This window comes from Eretmochelys imbricata, chromosome 2 (assembly GCF_965152235.1).
Source record: "Eretmochelys imbricata isolate rEreImb1 chromosome 2, rEreImb1.hap1, whole genome shotgun sequence".
NCBI lineage: Eukaryota > Metazoa > Chordata > Testudines > Cheloniidae > Eretmochelys > Eretmochelys imbricata.
In genome coordinates, this window is record NC_135573.1 from 121,309,689 (window position 1) to 121,330,232 (window position 20,544).

General features: G+C 37.6%; 1 protein-coding gene and 1 long non-coding RNA gene across 3 annotated transcripts in view; one reads left to right on the forward strand and one right to left on the reverse strand.

Annotated features, from left to right (window-relative positions):
* Positions 1 to 20,544, reverse strand: part of LOC144261319 (uncharacterized) — a 226,665-nt gene that overhangs the window by 10,181 nt on the left and 195,940 nt on the right. The window lies entirely within an intron of this gene.
* The window catches only part of KDSR (3-ketodihydrosphingosine reductase), a 41,618-nt gene that overhangs the window by 4,488 nt on the left and 16,586 nt on the right, over positions 1 to 20,544 (forward strand). For both annotated transcript variants that reach the window (XM_077810737.1, XM_077810738.1), the window contains exons 2-7: positions 3,006 to 3,095; positions 7,378 to 7,434; positions 14,151 to 14,216; positions 14,375 to 14,470; positions 17,891 to 18,082; positions 20,278 to 20,361. In XM_077810737.1, the coding sequence (XP_077666863.1) occupies positions 3,006 to 3,095; positions 7,378 to 7,434; positions 14,151 to 14,216; positions 14,375 to 14,470; positions 17,891 to 18,082; positions 20,278 to 20,361 (585 nt within the window). The remainder of the gene's footprint in view (positions 1 to 3,005; positions 3,096 to 7,377; positions 7,435 to 14,150; positions 14,217 to 14,374; positions 14,471 to 17,890; positions 18,083 to 20,277; positions 20,362 to 20,544) is intronic.

Here is a 20,544-nt window from a genome sequence, read left to right on the forward strand (position 1 = left end):
GTACCGTATATACTCGTTCATTAGCCCGTTCATTTATAAGCCGACCCCCCAGGATGGATAGGTAAAAATAGTAAAAAACTGTATGACCCTTTCATAAGCCGACTCTATATTTCAGGGGTTGGCAAACTTTGGCTCCCGGCCCGTCAGGGTAAGCCGCTGGCGGGTCAGGATGTTTTGTTTACCTGGAGCATTCAGAGGCACGGAGCCCCTCAGCTCCCAGTGGCCACGGTTCGCCGTTCCCACCCAATGGGAACTGCGGGAAGTGGCACGCAACTTCCCACAGCTCCCATTGGCTGGGAAGAGTGAACCGCAGTCACAGGGAACTGAGAGGCTCCATGCCTGCAGACGCTCCAGGTAAACAAAAGGACAACGTATTAGATATTCAATTCAATGATTTCATAGTTTAAAATCATCACATTTTGGTGTAGACTTGTTTATAAGCCGACCCCCGCTCTTTGATGCATCCCTTTTTTACCAAATATATTTGGCTTATGAACGAGTATATATGGTACTCTGTTATTACAGGAATTACATGACAAAAAGAGTTCATAAGATGTAATTGCATAATTAAAAATTCATTATTGAAGGCGAACATTTGCTCTAGTGTGGTTTTGTGGGTTCTAAAAACTGTTCATGTAACATTTTTTTTAATGGTGTTTCATCATATAAAGTATTATTTTAACAGATACATTTTTAGACCTACCTGTGTTCAGAAAAATTTTTAGTTAAATGTTTTCATTTGGAAATCTTTGGCTGGTCTGAACTGAACATAGTTTTCAAATTTATAAAGTTGTTTGGGAATACTGGTAATCCTGTAGCGCTTAAATGAAATTTAATTTCAATAATGTAAACTGTGCATTAATAGATCCATACCAGAGTTTCCTGTTTTCATATTTCACACAGAAGTAAGGAATATTGTTGCAAATTAGACACTTTCAGATGTCCCTTTTTTAATAAACTATCACCATTTGACAATAAATACAATTATTATTTAGAATATCTCTCAGTAGGTAAAACTGTTTTATTCTGGAGCATGAAAAACTTCTATTTAGAGGCTCTCTTTTTCCTGGTGACACACACAAAATATCTAAGGTATTACCTTGCAGGAAGGACCTTGTAGGACTTAATGAAACTTTGAATAAAATTTAGCCTAGTGGTTCGTTCTTTAGTTTTTTTTCAAGCCAAGTCACTTCCCCTTCCCACTCCACTCCCTCCCCAAAATAAAGCCACCACAACCCCAGTTTTGTCAAATATCATGTTTAGTACCTTTAGTTGTATGACTTTCATCTAGATAATTAGCACTTTTTTGGCCTTGGCCATCTTCGTGTGCAAAAGCTGAGGTCCAGAAATTTAAGTGCTAGAAAAGAGGCAGAGCTGGGAACAGGACCCAGGAATTCTTAATCTTAATTCCCTCCTGCTTCTGGGGTTGGAACACAAGTTAAGGCTAGCCTTTTTATAAAATCATGGAATTATACGTAGTGGTAGAAGCCGGTGAGGAGGTAGCATGGTTTAGTGGAGAGAGCACTGGTTTGGGGGTCAGGAGACCTAGTAGTTCTGCTTCTTTTGCTGACTCAACTCTGCCTCGGTTTTGGAAAATGTATTGCTATTGAATGCTATTAAGTGTGCATTTGTAACTGACTGCAAGAAATGAGGTAACTTTTTATATATACGTTTACTAACTAAATTATGTCTTAAATTGTTTAAAATAGAGGTGTAGTTTAAAATAGGGACGTGATCTCCCCATCTGTAATATGGAGAAATAATACCTTTCTCTTTGAAGTGTTTTGAGTTCTCTGGATGAAAAGAATGATATAAGAGCCAGTTTTAATAATACTTAAAGTCTTTTTGAAGAGGAGTGTGATGGGGAAGTGGTTTCTGCTTTAATTGTTAAAACAATCCCAAAGACATTTTCCACAGTCCCTTTAAAACAAAAGAAGCACGAAAAGTAAATGATTCTAGCTATTTTGAAACGTCTGGTTTTTGTTAATTATATTGCCCAGATGCGGGATTGAAAAGCTAAATACTATAGGCATGGGAAGAGCTGAATTTTACTCAGTTTTTACAGCTTATCGGTTTTCTTGTTTTACAGTCAGAGAAAAATTTGGGCTAAACACCCAAAACACTAATTTAAAAAAAATCCATAAAATACCCAAGTGATCTGGGCATTAATTTTCAATATGTCTGACCAATAAGAACAGCCATACATATCTTACAATTTGCATGAAATAGACTGAATTTTAGAAAAAGTAAACACAAAAGAGGAATACCCAATAGCTATACTCTATTTTATAATTTAGTGGAATTGCCTAATTGGTTAACAGAGAAGAAGGTATTTTGAATCATAGGCTGTAAATTTGAACTTTGTCTTTTTGTCAAGATAACATCTTCACTGAGCGAAGTTGAACTGTGTTCTTCGTTGCACAACTTATTTCTATTATTTCTTCATATATACACAATTGGATTTGGTCCAATGGTTAGTTAATAGTAATAGATTAAAGGGATGGCCAGCCAGCATTCATTCTGATTTAAAGTTTGCTATGAACTGTCTTGTCTTCTTAGAGAAACCTTTGTATCAGTTGTTTTTACAGAGTTCAGTCTGTTACAACTGAGTTTGACAAATAAAATGCTTGTGCAGTAGATAAGAGTCAAGCAAAAATATGAGGCCAGATGGAAGTGAGGTCTAGGGTACGGGCTAAAGGTATGTTCAGAATTTTAGATGAAAGGTTGCAGTAGGACAGTGCATAGTAGTATCAAATTGTATATACACCTAATACTGAACTAAAAAAGAAAATATAAGAGACTCCTTGATGTAAGGAGCTCTGTTTTTTGTTTTGTTTTTTACGTACACTGTAGAAAAGTGAGTATCTTTGATAGATTAATGATCACCTTTGATATATTTCAGAGAATGATTAAGAACTCTGAGAATGCAGTTGTGATTGGTAGGGCTGGGGAGATGAAAATAATGAATTGTTAATTAAATTACCTAAATGATGTATCTTTTTTAGGTAACTGGAGGTTCCAGTGGAATTGGAAAATGTGTTGCTATTGAATGCTATAAGCAGGGTGCATTTATAACTCTGATTGCAAGAAACGAGGTAACTTTTTATATGTATGTTTACTGAGTTATGTATTTAAGTGTTTAAAATAGAGGTGTCGTTTCAAATAGGGATGTGTTATAAAATAATATAGTTTGGAAGTAATTGTTCATACTGTGTTGCTGATTAATATTTTAATTGAAGTAACTAAAATCTCATGAGTTTTTCTTTGTCCAAGCAACTGGCTTGTTACAGAAACAGATTCTGAATGTGTCTTAGAAATGTTATTGACTGGAAAAAATTATATTTACATATACTGCTTGTTTCCTATAACTGTTCCTTTCAAGAACATGTAACTTCTTTCCTCCCTGGTAGTTCTTCTTTCATTTGGAAAAAATTGGTTTCTCCTGTCTCTGTATTCTTATGGAACACAGTCCAACATTTCTGTGTTGTTGGACAGTGTTCCATAAGAACACAGAGACAGGAGGTTGTTCTTATCAGTAGGGCTCTACCAAATTCATATGAAAAATGTGTCACGGACCGTGAAATCTGGTATGTTACGTAATTTTACACTATATTTTAAAAGTACCCTATGCTATAGGGTAAAAGTATACAAAAGTACACAGCGTTTCTCAAAGCAGGGGTCCTGACCCAAAAGGGGTTTGCAAGGCTATTGTAGGAGATCATGGTATTGCTACCCTTACTTCTGTGCTGTTGCTGGTGGCAGTGCTGATTTCAGAGCTGGGCACCCGGCCAGCAGCCGCTGATTTCCAGCCACCCAGCTCTGAAGGCAGCGCAGAAGTAAGAGTGGCAATACTGTGACCCCCTACAATAGCCTTGTTATCCCCCCCAGTGTGAGAGACGCTGAGTCTTAAGGGCTTTACATGTTTGTATTTTGCTGTTTTCAAATGCATATTCATGTTTTGTTACACCATGAAATTTAAGATTTAAATATCTGAAACCATGAATTTCAAGATTTTTTTAAATGCTATGGCTGTGAAATTTACAAAAATGGACTGTGAATTTGGTAGGGCCCTACTCATCAGTGATGGTATGGGCACAGCCTGGGGAATAGCATTTATTGTATTTACTTTAATATTCTACTGACTGGATTTGTATTAGTCTAAAACAACGTTTCCCAAACTGTGTTCCGCATGATGCGAATAGGTGTTCCGTGAAAGAATCGTAATTAGAAAAAAGGGTCTTGCACTTGATTTTTGTACTACTTTATACGCGCTTTCCAGTTAGAAATTGTTAGTTCAAGTTTATTTTAAATTTGTATTTTTGCTTTGTTTTATAAAACAAAATATATTTGAGCATAAATAACGCAATTTTTATTTGAAAACCAAATGACTACAAAATAATATTGTAAGTGTTCTGTAAATATACACCAAGTGTTCCATGGCCAAAAAAGTTTGGGGAACGCTGGTCTAAAAGGTAGGACCTTCAGAGCATGAAACACTATAGTAGTATGATTCACTGCTATATTGTATCATACAATGCAGATTTGTCTGTACTATGCTGCTGCCTTTTAAATTTCTTGTCAATCAGTGATGGATTTGACAAATGAATACTGTACATAGAATTTAGAAAACACTTTGTCAGGCCTCTAATAATTTTAAGATTAAAAAAAACAATCTAAGCCTGAATTAATTAAATCTTTTCCTTGAATTGATTTATCTCTTGCTATTGGAGCTCATTTAATTTTTTTATCAACACTTTTTTATTTAAAAAAAAGGGTTTTAATGAAAAGTAAATCTTTTTCAGAAAACATCTAGTTTTTTCAATGGAAAAAGTGAACTGAAAACTTTCCAGGTTTCAGATTTTTGTCAATGGGGGGGGGGGGGGGGTGGGAATCAGGAAACGTATAGCAAACTTTGAAATTAAACATAAAAATAGGCATTTTTTCAGTTACCTCTACTTATTATGTTTGGTAACTTACATAGTTGAAAATGTCTTTTGCATAAACTTGACCAGTCTGATACATTTAAAATTAACCTCACGCTGCCAAAAAAGAAAAGTGATATTTCAGACTTTCCTTTTCTGTTCTGAATTTTGGAATAAATGATTGATTGGTTTGTTACACGGTTATTCCACGTGTTCTTCAGTATGATTTAAACAATCATATAAATAAACAGTAACCTGTAAAGCAATAACATACAAATTCCTAATCCCTTCATGTAAATAAATTAGGGCTGTCAAGCGATTAAACAATAATAGAATACCATTTATTTAAATATTTTTGGATGTTTTCTATATTTTAAAATATATTTATTTCAGTTGCAACACAGAGTACAAAGTGTACAGTGCTCACTTTATATTTTTATTACAAATATTTGCACTGTAAAAAAACAAAAGAAATAGTGTTTTTCAATTCACCTAATACAAGTACTGTAGTGCAATCTTTGTCATGAAAGCTGAACTTTCAAATGTAGAATTATGTACAACAAAAAACTGCATTCAAAAATAAAACAATATAAAGCTTTACAGCCTGCAAGTCTACTCAGTCCTATTTCTTGTTCAGCCAATCACTGAGACAAACAAGTTTGTTTACATTTATGGGAGTTAACGTTGCCCACTTCTTGTTCACAATGTCACCTGAAAGTGAGAACAGGAATTTACATAGCATAGTTGTAGCTGATGTTGTAAGACATTTATGTGCCAGATGTGCGAAAGATTGATATGTCCCTTCATGCCTCAACCACCATTCCAGAGGACATGCGTCCATGGTGATGATGGGTTCTGCTTGATAACAATCCAAAGCAGTGCAGACCAACACATGTTCGTTTTAATCATCTGCATCAGATGCCACCAGGAGAAGGTTGATTTTCATTTTTGGTGGTTTGGGTTCTGTAGGTTCTGCATCAGAATGTTGCTCTTAAGACTTCTAAAAGCATGCTCCACACCTCATCCCTCTCAGATTTTTGGAAAGCACTTCAGATTCTTAAACCTTGGGTGGAGTGCTGTAGCTATCTTTAGAAATCTCACATTGGTACCTTCTTTGCGTTTTGTCAAGCCTTCAGCAAAAGTGCTCTTAAAACGAACAACATATGCTGAGTTATCATCTGAGACTACTATAACACGAAATGTATGGCAGAATGTGGGTGAAACAGAGCCAGAGACATAAAATTCTCCCCCAAGGAGTTCAGTCAAAAATTTAATTGACACATTATTCTTTTAACGAGTGTCATCAGCGTGGAAGCATGTCCTCTGAATGGTGGCTGAAGCATGAAGAGAAATACGAATGTTTAGCATATCTGGCACGTAAATACCTTGCAACGCCAGCTACAAAAGTCCCATGCAAACACCTGTTCTCACTTTCTGGTGACATTGTAAATAAGAAGTGGGCAACATTATTTCCCGTAAATGTAAACAAACTTGTTTGTCTTAGCAATTGGCTGAACAAGAAGTAGGACTGTAAAGTTATAGGCTGTAAAGTTTTATATTATTTTGTTTTTGAGTGCAGTTATGTAACAAAAAACACATTTGTAGGTTGCACTTTCATGATAAAGAGATTGCACTAAAGTATTTGTATGAGGTGAATTGAAAAATATTATTTCTTTTGTTAATCATTTTACAGTGCAAATATTTGTATTAAAAATAATATAAAATGAGCAATGTTCACTTTGTATTCTGTTTCAGAGTAGCAGCCGTGTTAGTCTGTATCCGCAAAAAGAAAAGGAGGACTTGTGGCACCTTAGAGACTAACAAATTTATTTGATCATAAGCTTTTGTGAGCTGTCCACTGAATGCATCCGATGAAGTGAGCTGTAGCTCACAAAAGCTTATGATCAAATAAATTTGTTAGTCTCTAAGGTGCCACAAGTCCTCCTCTTCTTTTTGTATTCTGCGTTGTAGTTGAAATCAATATATTTGAAAATTATAGAAAAACGTGCAAAAATATGTAATACATTTCAATTGGTATTCTATTGTTTAACAATGCAATTAAAACTGCAATGAATCGCGATTAATTTTTTTGTTAATTGCGTGAGTTAACTATGATTGGCAGCCCTAAATTAAATATAATAACTGAAGTGTTCAGTCTCAGCCTTAACATTATCATTGTAGTGGTTTTTTCCTGATGTTTAACCTCTTAACCTCAGGGATAGGGGAAAGGAAAGTGTTAAATTAAATAAATAAACTGAAGTTTTGAAAGATGAATGAAAATAGCAATTTTGAGCCTTAGTCAAGATCTCACACATTTACCAATTCCAGAGTTGTTTTTACAAAATTAAAATAGCAGTTGTTAGGGGGCTGAAATGTTTTTAACTTCAGTGAAATACCAGAAAGTAATAAATTCTCATGATTGCAGTGCCTTAATTGTGCTTTATATTCATTTTAGAGCAAGCTGTTGCAGACAAAGAAAGAAATTGAAAAATACTCCGTTAACGATAAGCAGGTAAGATCATTGCCTCCAGGGTGTACTGAATGCTGAGCGGTTGTGCTACGTAACAGTAAAAAATAAAAGGGGGGGAGAAAAGCTCCCCCTACCCAACCCTACTATGTGGTTTCACCAGTCTCGCTTTGAAGAATAAGTGCTTGTGTCCTGAAATACTGAAGTTTACAAATTAATATTTGGTACATTTTAACTTGAAAGGCATTTTACCTGTCTAGATGCAAATACAAAGTTCTGATTTCTCTACTGCTGTTGATATTGCTAACACCAAACTAATACTCAAACCAGGTTTCAAAAAATTGATATGTTAGTGATGTCACCAGCTGTAGTTGGGGGTGTGTGTGTGTGTAAATATGTATAATACAACTATAGTTGATGACCAGTATAAGACCCTGACTCTAGATTTTGACAGCTATGTAAAGGAGGAAGTAGTTTTTTTTTTTTAATCCTCTCAAAATCTTTAACAATTTTTAAGTCAAAATAAGTGCCACCAATTGATTTGGGAACTCAGATAGCTTTCTGAGCCCCAGAACTGAGAGCAGGGAGACTTGTGGGCTGAGAAAGCTGCCTGATTGCAGAGAGGAAAAGAGGTGGACCTGGGGCAGGGACAAGACGATTGGGACAAGGAACATAGAGGGGAGGGAGAAGGAGTGGGATTGGAGGTTGGCTGAGGGAGGGAAACTTGGAATGGGAGTTGTGAGAGAGTGACGGTGCATAGCTGGGCAAGGAGACTGAGACTGGTAACCAGTTGGATAGGGATAAGGAGGAGTAGGGGAGATAAATCAGATAGAGCCTGGGTGCAGGAGGAGAGCTGTGACTAGCTGGGGACAAACGAGAGTGGGGATAAACACCCAGGAGGGATTGGAGACTAGAACTGGAAATGTCTTGGCAAGGAGACTGAGGCAGGAGGTAAAAATAGTACATGATCATACAATTAAAGACTGTATCGTAGTCAGGGCCGGCCCCAGACCAAATGACACCCCATGCCAGGAGTGTCTTTGACCGCCCGCTCTCCCCCCCATTTGTTAAACTTTTGAATACCTCATTTTTTATTACCTTTGTAGCCCATTTCATGACTTCGATGCATGACTTTGATATGATTTATCCCTGTCATATAAGATGATAAATTTGCACCCTAGGATCTGTAAATCTGTATTTATTCATGCCATTAAAGGAAATAAAAAAATTTGCTTCCTCTATGCTTATAGAAACTTTTCAATTTTAAGAGTAGCTGAAATGTACTAACCTCAAGAAATTGAACGGTGCACCAACGTTGGGTGGACCATTATTAAATAGTGTTAATAAATTAAATTAAACAGTAGGTGACAGCCTTAGAATGTTAACCCTAGTCTTTTAGTTCAAAAGGTTGCCCTCACAAACTGAAGCACAGCATCAAAGAGAGCCAAAGACTGGCCAATGTGGCACTTTCAAGTGATAAAATAGCAAGCGATGTCAGTCTCTTGTTGGCCATCATCGACTGACGATAGGTTTTAATGAGCCTGAGCTTCGAAAAGCTGCACTTACCGCTCTCAACTGTGACCAGCAGCATGAGCAGAATCCTCGAAGTTATCCACACATTAGGAGAAGTGTCCTTCAGCTCTGCATCAGGAATGAACTGCAGAATTTGGAGTGGAGAGCACTTCCCGTGCGGCAAAATGTCCAATTTGACATAGAGGTCTTTATCATTGACGTCCAAACATTCCCCATGTGTCAGTGTCGGGTGAAGGTCCGTACAATTGTTCAAAAGTGTTTTCTGTCTGCTGGCATATTTACTACAGACACACACGCGCGCACGCTCGCTCTCTCTCGTGGACATTCAAGCAATGTCAACAAGCAAGCAAAAAAACTCCCTCTTGAATTTTTCTTCTGAGCTTCCCATCACCTCATTTCTGCCCTTGTAACCAGCCTGGCTCTTTTTCCAATGAATACGAGTTTCCTTAAAGACAGGCTCAACTTCTGAGTTTTCTGCCATTTCTTTGGCAGCAGCGGGGCAGCTTCAAATCCGTTCTCTGTAAGGCTCAATGAAATCAAGACAGCTTCTCATCAAAGTAGTAGCGGTCGCGATGTCCATCGACTGAGTTTTGTAATGCCTTGCTTACAACGTTTACTTGGAACAGGATATCATGCCAAACCACAGATAAGACCAGAAATTTGAAGTCAGTGATCTGGTTTGCCAGGCTTTGTGCCTCATGTCGGACTCCGGCCTCAGCTTTACTTGGCTGCTCCAGTTCCATCAGGGCGTCATAAACCTCAGTCACTTGTAACCTCACTGGCCTTACACTGTCAATGTGGCTCTCCCAGCGAGTGTCACTTAGCAGCTTCTTGGTCAGATTTGTAACATTGTCTATGAGGATCTTCCACCTGAGAGTTGATGCTGAAAACAGGATGTATATTGTTTGCAGTACTCCGAAGAGAGAGAGTGAATCTAAAAAAGACACTGGATCTGACACAATCAGGTTGAGGGAATGGCAGGCACAAGACATGAAGAAAGCCCTTGGATTCAATGCAAGGATCCTTGCCTGGACGCCACTGTTTCTTCCCTTGATGTTTGCGCCATTGTCATAACCTTGGGCACAGCAGTCCTGAAGTTTTATTTTATTCTCATTCAAAACGTTCATAAACAGTTTTGTTAGATCTTTTCGAATAGAGTTGTCCACAGACCTAAAACAGATAAAGCATTCCTGTATTTGGATACAGCCATCCTTGTCGTCAACCAATTACTGTAAATGACATCTTTTCGCTGTGTCTGTCAGGAGTGCAGTCCATCAGTACGGTGTAGTACTTCGCTTTGCTGAGCTGCATCAATATGTTATCAAGCACCTTCTTTGCCATAAGGTCAATCAGTTCATTTTTAATTGTTTTGCTGCAGTAGTGGTCTATAGCTTCATTACGAAATACTAGACGTAGGTGCTCACGCATGACATCATTGTATTTCCCAAGGAGCTTTACCAAATCAAGGAAATTACCGTTATGTTCAGTGAACAGCCTATTCATGAGCCATAAAAAGCCAAATTATTCTTTGGAAGGAAGAGGATAATTTGAGATCAGACACTCAAACATGTTCCTCCACTGCTGGATTTCTACATTAATAAAGTGCTGGTATTCATGTTGCTTCAGAGCATCAACTAAGTTATGCCTGTAATTGTACCCAGTAAGTGCAAGCAACGATTTGGCATTTTTGTCAAATATTTTTCAAAAAAACCAGAATACTTTGTCGGTTGATTTCGAATAAACTAGCCAATGTCAATTCAGTTGCTCAACCTTCTTGAGCACCCTTTTGCAGTGTGACTTTGAGAAGTGTCACTTCTACACGTTTACTGGAAATGTCATATCCTTGATTTTGCCCGGCCCATTCAAAATTGTACGATCAAATATCAGCAGAGTTTAGAATTGCTGGTCAAAAAGCAGGATCTTATTTATTGATTTGTGGTGTGCAATTTTTCTCACTGCTGTTTCTATCATCATGTAAGGCTGATTCTTCTTTATCATTTCTCTCCTTTTCATGAAAACCAGATTTTTCTTTGTCATTACTCTCCTTTTCATGTGAGCCACATTCTTCTTCTTTATCATCACTCTCCTTTATGCCACCAGGAAAACTGGATGATTCTCCATCAGTTTCCTCACATGTTCATTCCTTATCTTTGGGTAAATCTACTAATTCCTTAATAGTGGGACTTCCATCATTTACTCTTCACTCCTCAATTTCTTCTACACTGGGATAATCACTACTGCCTAAAACCCCATCTATGTTGTTCTGTTTCAGATATTTTCCCATCAAGTTTGTCCCTTGCTGCAAACTAGATTGCAGTTGAGCTTTTCGCTTCCTATACTGAGCTCCTGAAGGCTTCTTTGGGGGCATCTTTTATTTTCTGTGCGGGAAAACAGACAGTATTAGAGAGAGCAAAAGCCTATGTTCCTCAGTCTTAAAAAAGTCCTCAAACGTGAAATGTTAAGCATGGGAAAAGAAGTAACAGAATTTCTTTTATATTGTTGTATAGATAGGGGTTCGATAGATCTCTGGCATCTGATTAAATATGTCCTTTATTAGTCACTACTTACTTTCTTCAAGTCTTAAAATACAAGTAGACTTTCACAATTACCCAACAAAACAAGGTTCACAATATTGCAGCTGGGCTCTCACTTCACTTCAGTTCATTCTTTTATCTCACTGACTGACTGGCGACGCCCCTGCCCCTTATATACCCACAAGGGCATAGCTGACGGCATTCTCGGAGGTTCGAGGAAAATATAGTTTTCAATTCTCTGAGATTCTACAAAAGTCCCAAACGTTCTAGGAGGTTAGTAGAAAAATGAATCCACATATGGAATACCTGAAACATTTTACTTCAAACATTCTATTTTTTCTTTTGTCTCAAACAGCACCCCAAGCTCAGCACTCTAGCCAGACGCCTGCCCCTAAATCTGGCCCTGATCATAATGCGTATGTGCAAGAGGGCTGAATTAAGATTGCACAGGTTGACTGGTCCTGCAGTTGCATTCAGCTATTTACAAGACAACATTGTCTTTTTACAATTGCCTTTTTCTTAAATTCGTATTTTAAAAAGCTTTACAAAAATGTTGGTAAAATTGAATTAGCAGCTTTAAGAAAGCAGGATGGTAGAGCACAATAGTCAAAAGCCTTTCTTACTAATTTTTGGGTGGGCCTGCAAATAAACATTCAACCTTCTTTTTATCCTCCCTAATATTATAACCAGTTTTTGTCCACCATTACCACACCACAAGGCTGGATTTAGCAATACAACTTTTTGGGATTTCAAAAATAGTTAACTCACTTCAAGATTCTTATTTACATTTCTCTGTCTCCCAGATTAGGAGTTGTGGACTTCGTGGACCCCAAAGAAAAGTGCTATCAAGGGTTATACAAATATAAAATTACATTATCAAATGCTGTTTCACACCTCTTATGGGAGGGTGTTCTCTTTTCGTGGAGAACTGGGAAATTTATGGGTTTTTTTTTTAAATAAAAAATAGGTTTGATGTAGTTTCTCCTCTGACCTTGTATTGTTTCCTGCTAAACTAGGAAGGGGTAAACTTATTTCCTGGCACAGGACAACTAATGCATTTGCTGCGGGGAGTGAGAAGTAGTCACCAAAAGTGTGAATAAACAATCAGGAACTTACAAATATTTGTGGGGGGGGGGTGTGAAGTGAATCACTACACAGGTAAAGAAGTCTTCAGAGGTACTTACCCTGTGGTTGAAGTTGTGTATATACTAGTTTTGACCAGGTTCAAGAGGTCCCACAAGCAAAGAACTAAGAACTTATGTAAAGTGACCAATTTGATATAGGCTACATTTACACTACAAGCTAGGGATGTGATTTCCCCGGTTGTGTATATGTACTTGCACTAGCTCTCATCAAGCTAATGTGAGTAGAAACAAAAGTGTAGCCACAGCAGCAGAGGCGTGGCTGAGCCTGGTTCAAGGCTGGTTTGTACTCTGCCTTTATCCGTGCTGTCACTAGCACACTGCTGTTTATCATCAAGCTGGTGTGCATGTGTGTGCATGAGGAGGAAAATCACACTCTTAGCTTGTAGTTTACACATAGGTTTAGAAGAAGGGTCACTGGCACTGAAAGGTCACTGACCAAGAGGGACAGACCCTCCAGAAAGGGTTTTGAAGGACTTTGAAATCTACCAGGGTCTCCATATGTAAGATGGTGACACCTGGTAAGACAGGCATGCATAAAGCTGTTTGTTGTCTTTCAAGATATGTTTTGTCAGTAATGCTTTCCTTCTAAACAAATACTTTGCTTTATGAAGGCTGGCTGGTCACTGGTTAAACCTGTCATTGCCCCTATAGAGAACAGGGTGACAGGTGCTAAAAGAAACTCAGACTTGCAAAGGTGATCAGAGTGAGCTGCAGGAGGAAATTGCACCCTAAATTCCTCATCCGGAGGGAGAGAAACACAGGTTCCCTCCCCAAGAAAGGCAATGGCTAGAGACTTGAGAGGAGTACCCTCAAGGAGGCCACATGAGTCACGTCACACCATAAATATTTGCCACAACTGTGTATGATTAACGAATTACTCATTGAAATGCTTTCCATGGAATCTGTTCCTTGCAGCTGTCCCAATTACAAAGCATGTCAACATACAGTTTGAGGGGGGAAAAAAAACTTGTTCTACAAGCTTTATATCCTCTTGATAAAACAACCTGTGGAAAAGAAAAGCATAGTTTCTAGCATACAGAGACTGCACCATTAGCATGGGGTTAAGTAAAACAATGCTGTTTTACTTGTTTGCTTTATATTGCATTTTTAAAATAGGTGTTAATCCTGAATTTCCCAAGAGCACCACAGAAAAAGCCAGGGACTTTTGTGACGTGCAAAAACTACCTGTTAAGTTTGCCTGCAATTTTTAATGTCAGTGAGCCATATTGATTATCTGAGCGTCAATATCGACAAATGCTGAAATTGAATTACATGGTTTGAAACCATTAAACTTGATCGCTCTCTCTTAGCGGGTTAACTTGTAAGTGAATTTTCTCAGCCTAAATTATTAGACCTATAGTATTATTTGTAAGTAAAATTGAAATGTTAATACCCTGCACTTCAGTAGCTTCTTCTTATTGACTTCTCCAAAGCTGTATTTTGAGTTGCAGAAAAACATTTGACTTTTATAGCATTTTAAAGAGATAAGACTCTATTCTTATTCTGTTTGTTTCATTGTTGAACCTTTCATTCCCTTTTTCTTCATTAGGTTGTGCTTTGTATATCTGTTGATGTGTCTAAAGACTATGGACATGTGGAGAATGTCCTTAAACAAGTAAGAAAGTAATTTGTCTATTTTCAGTAATTTTTCCCTTGTATGCTACATATTTATAGTAAAAGTATTTTCTTTTCATGATTTTGAACATTTAAGTTGCTGCAAATGTACAAAAAATATTTTCCCTGCTACCAATACGCATACTACCTTTTGTATAGGCTCAAGAGAAGTTGGGTCCAGTTGACATGCTTATAAACTGTGCTGGAACATCAGTTACAGGAAAATATGAAGATCTTGAAGTGAGCTGTTTTGAAGTGAGTAAGCATGTTTTTTTTCCCTTTAACAGATAATTGGGCATAATTTCTAAAGAATCACTAATCCAACATTTACATCAAGTAAACTGTCTATTATGAGGTCCTGGAACCTGAAAATAAAATATATGTACTAAAGTCACAGTTTGAAACTTTGAATGCTGTGACAGTTTTCTTGTTTTATAGCTAGATAGATATAGAGGAGACGGGTGGACGGATGGACACTTAGTTTGTGGCGTTTAAAGTATCTTCCTCCCCAAAAAAATGAAATGTGCTTTTTTTTTTAACAAGGACAATCCCAATGAACTCCATAAAGAGTTTGAAAATTGACGATCATTAGCTCTAAACAAGAAGCAGCTATGTTTTGTGAATGAAATTATTACAAGCAAATTCTTCACTTGATAAAAGAAATTTAAGGGATTTGAGAAATTTAGGACAGATTTATAAAGGCAATTTATCAGTAAGTGTTTGGGTATATAGTGGTTAGTGATTACAGAGAGGATACTATTAACTACTCTGTTCATCTTGACAGTTGTGGGCTTGTCTGCATAGTGTATTACTCTGCACTAGAGAGGTGTAAATTCTAGAACTCACTAACTTGTTATGCACTAACTGGCCCGTGTGGATCTGGCTGGTGCACGTTAGGGTACTTTTAGTGCAGACTAATGCATTGTGTAGACAAGCTCTATGTTTAAGTTTTATTCAGAACTGATAAAGAAGTGATAAGCCACCTCTGTGTTGCTGATGATTCAATCCTTCATCTGTTAGCAGTCTTGCAGAATATCATATTTTAGGCTTTGTACCCTTGAAGAGTCTTAAGCTATGTCTCTTCACTGCTGAGTTAACTTGAGTTGTCTATACTTGCATTAACTCCTTTAGAGTTTGACTATCACAGGTGAAAACGGCCACAAACTAGTCCTCAAGCAGCACACAGGGTCTTGCCTACGCTCTAAGGCTTTGGCTAGTATTGCTATGATAGCAGAGCCCCACATTGGAAGCTGGCAGAAGGAGTTCTGCTGTCATAGCTACACCACCTCCCTGAATGACATTACTATGCAGACAGAACCAGTCTTCTTCATAGTTGCCAGCATGGTCATGTCAGCTGGGGAGGGTGATCTCCTCTCAGTCCCTCCCTCCCGACACCACAAACTCCCCACCCCCACCCCGTTGACATTGGCTATGTTGGCAAAACTTTGTGCAGACAAGTCCAGAGTGATTGTGTGAGCAGCTGACAAGTTATGCTAGCTCAAGCAATACCATATATCTCTTTGTAGGCCACCCAACTTCAGTTAAAAGCACATCCGTTGCTTAGAGTGAATCACTCAGGGGTTTGTGTATGTGGATGGGTCTCTGAGTGCAGCACACAAGTTCTAATTTGAGTTAACTCTGTAGTGAAGACAAGCCCTGAGCCAAGAAAATGGCTGATCATCCTCACCCACAGTCAGCATTTCTCTGAAACTTAAAATCTTTTTTTGGTTCAAAAGACTACTGTGTTCATATGATTCATCACAAAGCATTCATTACTTTCCAGTAATTGAGATTACTGGTCTACAGATGAAAAACAGGCAAGGAGAGCATATGTTCTGATTAAATTCTTAGAATGTATTTCATAAGGCTGTTTTGCCACATTAAGGACTTGAACAAGAGCCCGCTGAATTCAGTGTTAGTCTTTCCCTTAACTTCAGTGGGCCTTGTGTTGTGCTGTAAATACCCAAATTGACTCATGCAGCTTAAATTAAAATTTGCAAAAGTATGTCTTGTAACTAAACTTCACTCTGTTACTACCGGTTACCCAGCAAGAAATCTACCTCCTTAATCAAAGTAGTTTGAAACCACGCTGCAAATCAGACATGACTTTTTTTAATGGTGCCATGCAGGAAGCAGATCTGTAATTTTGAGTATCATTCAACTACATTAATTTGCTATTTCAGTTTAGTTAAGGCAAATACTTGAACTTGAAATCGTATAGTATAAAATAGGTAGTGGTTGTATTAAATTTACTATTAATGTCTTTCTCCTATTTCTGTAGGGGAAGGTTTCAGTTTATTTAGGAGCTGCTTTTTTATTTTTTGCAGGGCGTTAGACTTTAACTTGGGTGTGTTTACTTAAGTCATTTCTTAACTTTGGATGTACATTATGGGGACAAATTCTACACTCTGTGGATGGCCTCAGACACTGTCACTTGTGTGTTTCTGCTGTGCTAAGTGGATGGAGAATTTTTTTGTCATGGAAAGGCTGTTCAAGTGTTGGTGCTGGTCCCCTTGTGTGTTGTGAAGTGTGGCTCTCTGGCATCTCTGGGTTACAGTTACTGGGGGATGACATGCAAGAATGGCAGGAGCAAGGCCAGTGGATTCACTCTAAGCAAACACAGGCCAAAATGGAGACTACAACTATGATAGTAGCCCTGAAACTGTTGTAGCAGCTCTGGAGCTATGTGGGAGGAATTCATTCTTGATCCCTGTGGAGGTCATCCATGCAAAGCTTACTTGAACTTTGCGTAAGGGTCAGGATTTGGTCCTTATTTTGAATATTAGCCCTCTAGCAGGTCAGAATATTGAATTATACTGTAGTTTAGTCTGTGACTGATTGTGATCTGGACACAAATGATCTGATCTTGTGAGAAATCTTTTCATACTTGTGACTCTCAGAAAAGGTTAGCTAGTTTTTTTGTTTTTAAGTGTTAACTGAAGTCAACACCTGTCTTTATGGTTTTGTTCCTCCATATATAGTCTGTATTTGTTCTGTACTCTAAAGTGAAGCACTACAAAGATGTTTAGGCATGAGTTGTAAAACAATATTTAACATATTAATTCAGTATCTTCCACAGTCTGCTGTCAGGTAATTGCAATACCACTCTGCTAGAGGTACAAATCAACATGCTTCTCACTCCCTTTGATACCCTGCCAGTCATTGGACAATCTCCAAAATCTATTGCTTATTTACAATAAACTACCCTCCTGATACCTATCTTTAAAACAATGGCACTATCTAAAGTTTTTAGTAACTTTTATTCTTCACAGTGTACTTTCATATGATTGAATATTTAAGCAAATTGTTTCCTTGACAGTTGCAAAATGCCTTATCTATCATCAGATCGGATTCCAATAGTTGAAAGTTGCTAAGCATACTTTATTTTGAAGACCGGCATCATCTTGTCTGAGTGCATTATTAAATGCAGTAAATGGCATTAGATTATTTTTTATATATATAAAATATATGTGTGGTCAAGATTCTCACCTCAAGCATGTATAATGTTCTAAACTTGGGATATAACTATCCTTCCTATAATTAGTTCTGTCAGTTAGTATCAGCCTCTTATGATTGCTGTGCTATGACTGTTGTAAATATGTATTGTTGAGATGTTGAACGCTAAGAATTTTGTATCTGTACTATTCTAATATGATATTCATAATATTTGCACAGAGGTTAATGGCAGTCAACTACTTGGGTAGTGTTTATCCAAGCCGTGCCGTAATTGCTACCATGAAGGAACGAAGAATGGGAAGGATTGTGTTTGTATCATCTCAGGCTGGACAGTTGGGACTATTTGGTTACACAGCTTATTCTCCAACAAAGTTTGCTCTTCGAGGATTGGCTGAAGCCCTGCAAATGGAGGTATGATTATCTATTTCTCAGCTACTTGTAGCATAATTGGTAGATATTAGAAATGTTGCATCTCTTGCATCCTTGCGTATGGTTTGAGCTACCATACTACTAAAATGCCTCTGCACAACAAGTCCAATTAAGAACAAGATGGCAGCCTTTATAGATTATTTAAATGAAACCAACCCTTAAAATGGTTCTAACAGATTATGAACAGTCTTTTTTAAAAGTGCAGTTCTGATCTGAAAGTGACCAGTTAAAAACCATTGAGTAGCCATGTTTGTCAATAATTTCCGTATTAAATGTATTTAGTTTACAAGTAAAAAAAATTTTCTAACTGTTAGGCCCACTGTTCTCTCAGTCAAGCTGTGTTCTTTCCATCTTGTGTATCATTGCCAATAACAAATAATTAAATGCCACATTAAGCCCTCAGTGACAGCTGTGAAACCCCATTACTGTTGCACAGGTATAACTGACTGAAGCTCAGTAAAGAATTCTGATGCATGATAAGGCATAAATCAGCTCCTTTTTAGTTATGTAGGCTCCTTCCGTTACAATAGAAGGAAAAAACAGTGAAAACCATTTTAAACTGAATTAGGATGCTATAATTCTGAATAATTCATTCTCTCTCTCTCTCTCTCTCTCACACACACGCTCACACCTCTGTTATGTAAAAATGCATCTTTTTTCTCAGTTGGTTTTAAGAGCAGAGCAGTACTTAAATAGACTCACAGACTTTAAGGTCAAAAGGGACCATCATGATCATCTAGTCTGACCTCCTGCACATTGCAGGCCACAGAACCTCACCCACTCCTGAAATAGACCCCCTAACTTCTGGCTGACTTACTGAAATCCTCAAACTGTGGTTTAAAGGCTTCCAGTTACAGAGCATTCATCATTTACACTAGTGACCCGTGCGCCATGCTGCAGAGGAAGTCAAAATAAAATCCATGGACATGTGATCTGGCACTAACCCATAATTACTCCCTTAGATAATTACATTCTATAAACTAAGTTGGGGCAGATCCAGCACTAAAACACCTAACAGGCGCATTCTTTCAATGTGGCAAGAAAGCTTTATATCATCCAAATGAACTTGAGTCTGACTACTTTTTACATTTAAACTGTTTAACATTTCTGTGTGGATCTCCCCTCCTCCCCCACCCCATTTTTGATTCCTACATTCTTGCTTCCTCAGCCAGAATGGACTTGAAGTGCTGTAAAGGGAGTGCTTAAAATATGCTTAGAGATGGAGGGTGGAGAGGGGGGATAGAGAGTACCTCTCATCACTCCAACTCCATTGTCTATTATTTAGTGGCTCTGAATGCATTCTGTTCTGACTCTGACCAGAAGGTTGGTGGCTGATATTTTTGCCAAAATCTGACTCTAATTAAAAGAAAAAAAAATCACATATGGCCTTATGACTTGTAAACTTAAGTTAATTATAGAATATTTATAAAAGAAAAAAACATATTAGGAATGTTTACAGTACTCTTCTCATGTTCAGTCTGAGTCTTAACCTTACAATGGGTACATGCGTTAGAAAGCTAGTGATCTTATTTGCTAAGTGCTTTACAAACACATAACAGTCACTTTCTGCCCTGAGGATCTTTCTTAATGCTTTCTGTGTACTTATTCTTCTGAGTGTTTATTTTCACACACTATAATTTTTTTTAAATATGTGACTCCAATATTTTGAGACAGCACTTGGTAACACCTCTGTTTAACTTCAGAGGATCAGATTTATTTGTGCTGACAGAGTATTCTACGATCTCCTTTTCACCATATTTACAGTATACATTCACTGCTGGCAGAAGCACATTAATGTGAATTTGTGCCCGAGTAAGAGCCAGACTCATTGCTGTCCTACACTTTAAAAACCATAGATGAGCATGGGCGTTCAACAGTGTTGTGATCTGTTCATAAGCTCAATTTTTTAAACTGAGAAAGAATGCAGCTTTCTCCTTCCTACACTTTTTGGAATGAAGACGTTTTAAAGATCACTTATGTATTAATAGTCCTTCAAATTCTTTGTTGTTCCTATTATGCGTCCTTGTTAAAATTATAGGCCTGATCCTGCGGGAACTGGTTGTAAGACTGTATACATGTTTGAAACATCTCAGCACAATCTAATGTCAGTATAAATATACGAAACTTAACAATATTTCCCTCATATTAACAGATGCAATTCTTTTTCCAAAAAACAGGTAAAGCCTTATAATATCTATGTAACAGTGGCCTATCCTCCAGATACTGACACACCGGGCTTTGCAGAAGAAATCAAAACAAAGGTAACTTAATTCATAAAGAATCTTGCACACATGTCCAGGATCTGTCACTTCTGAATTTAAAATGCATTGTCCACTGTGTTCATTAAGATCATGCTTTATATGTTTAAAAAAATAAAATGTCCCCTAAATGTCATTAGATAATGCTACTGAACTTTAGCTGTCAAATATTTAACAGGGAACATT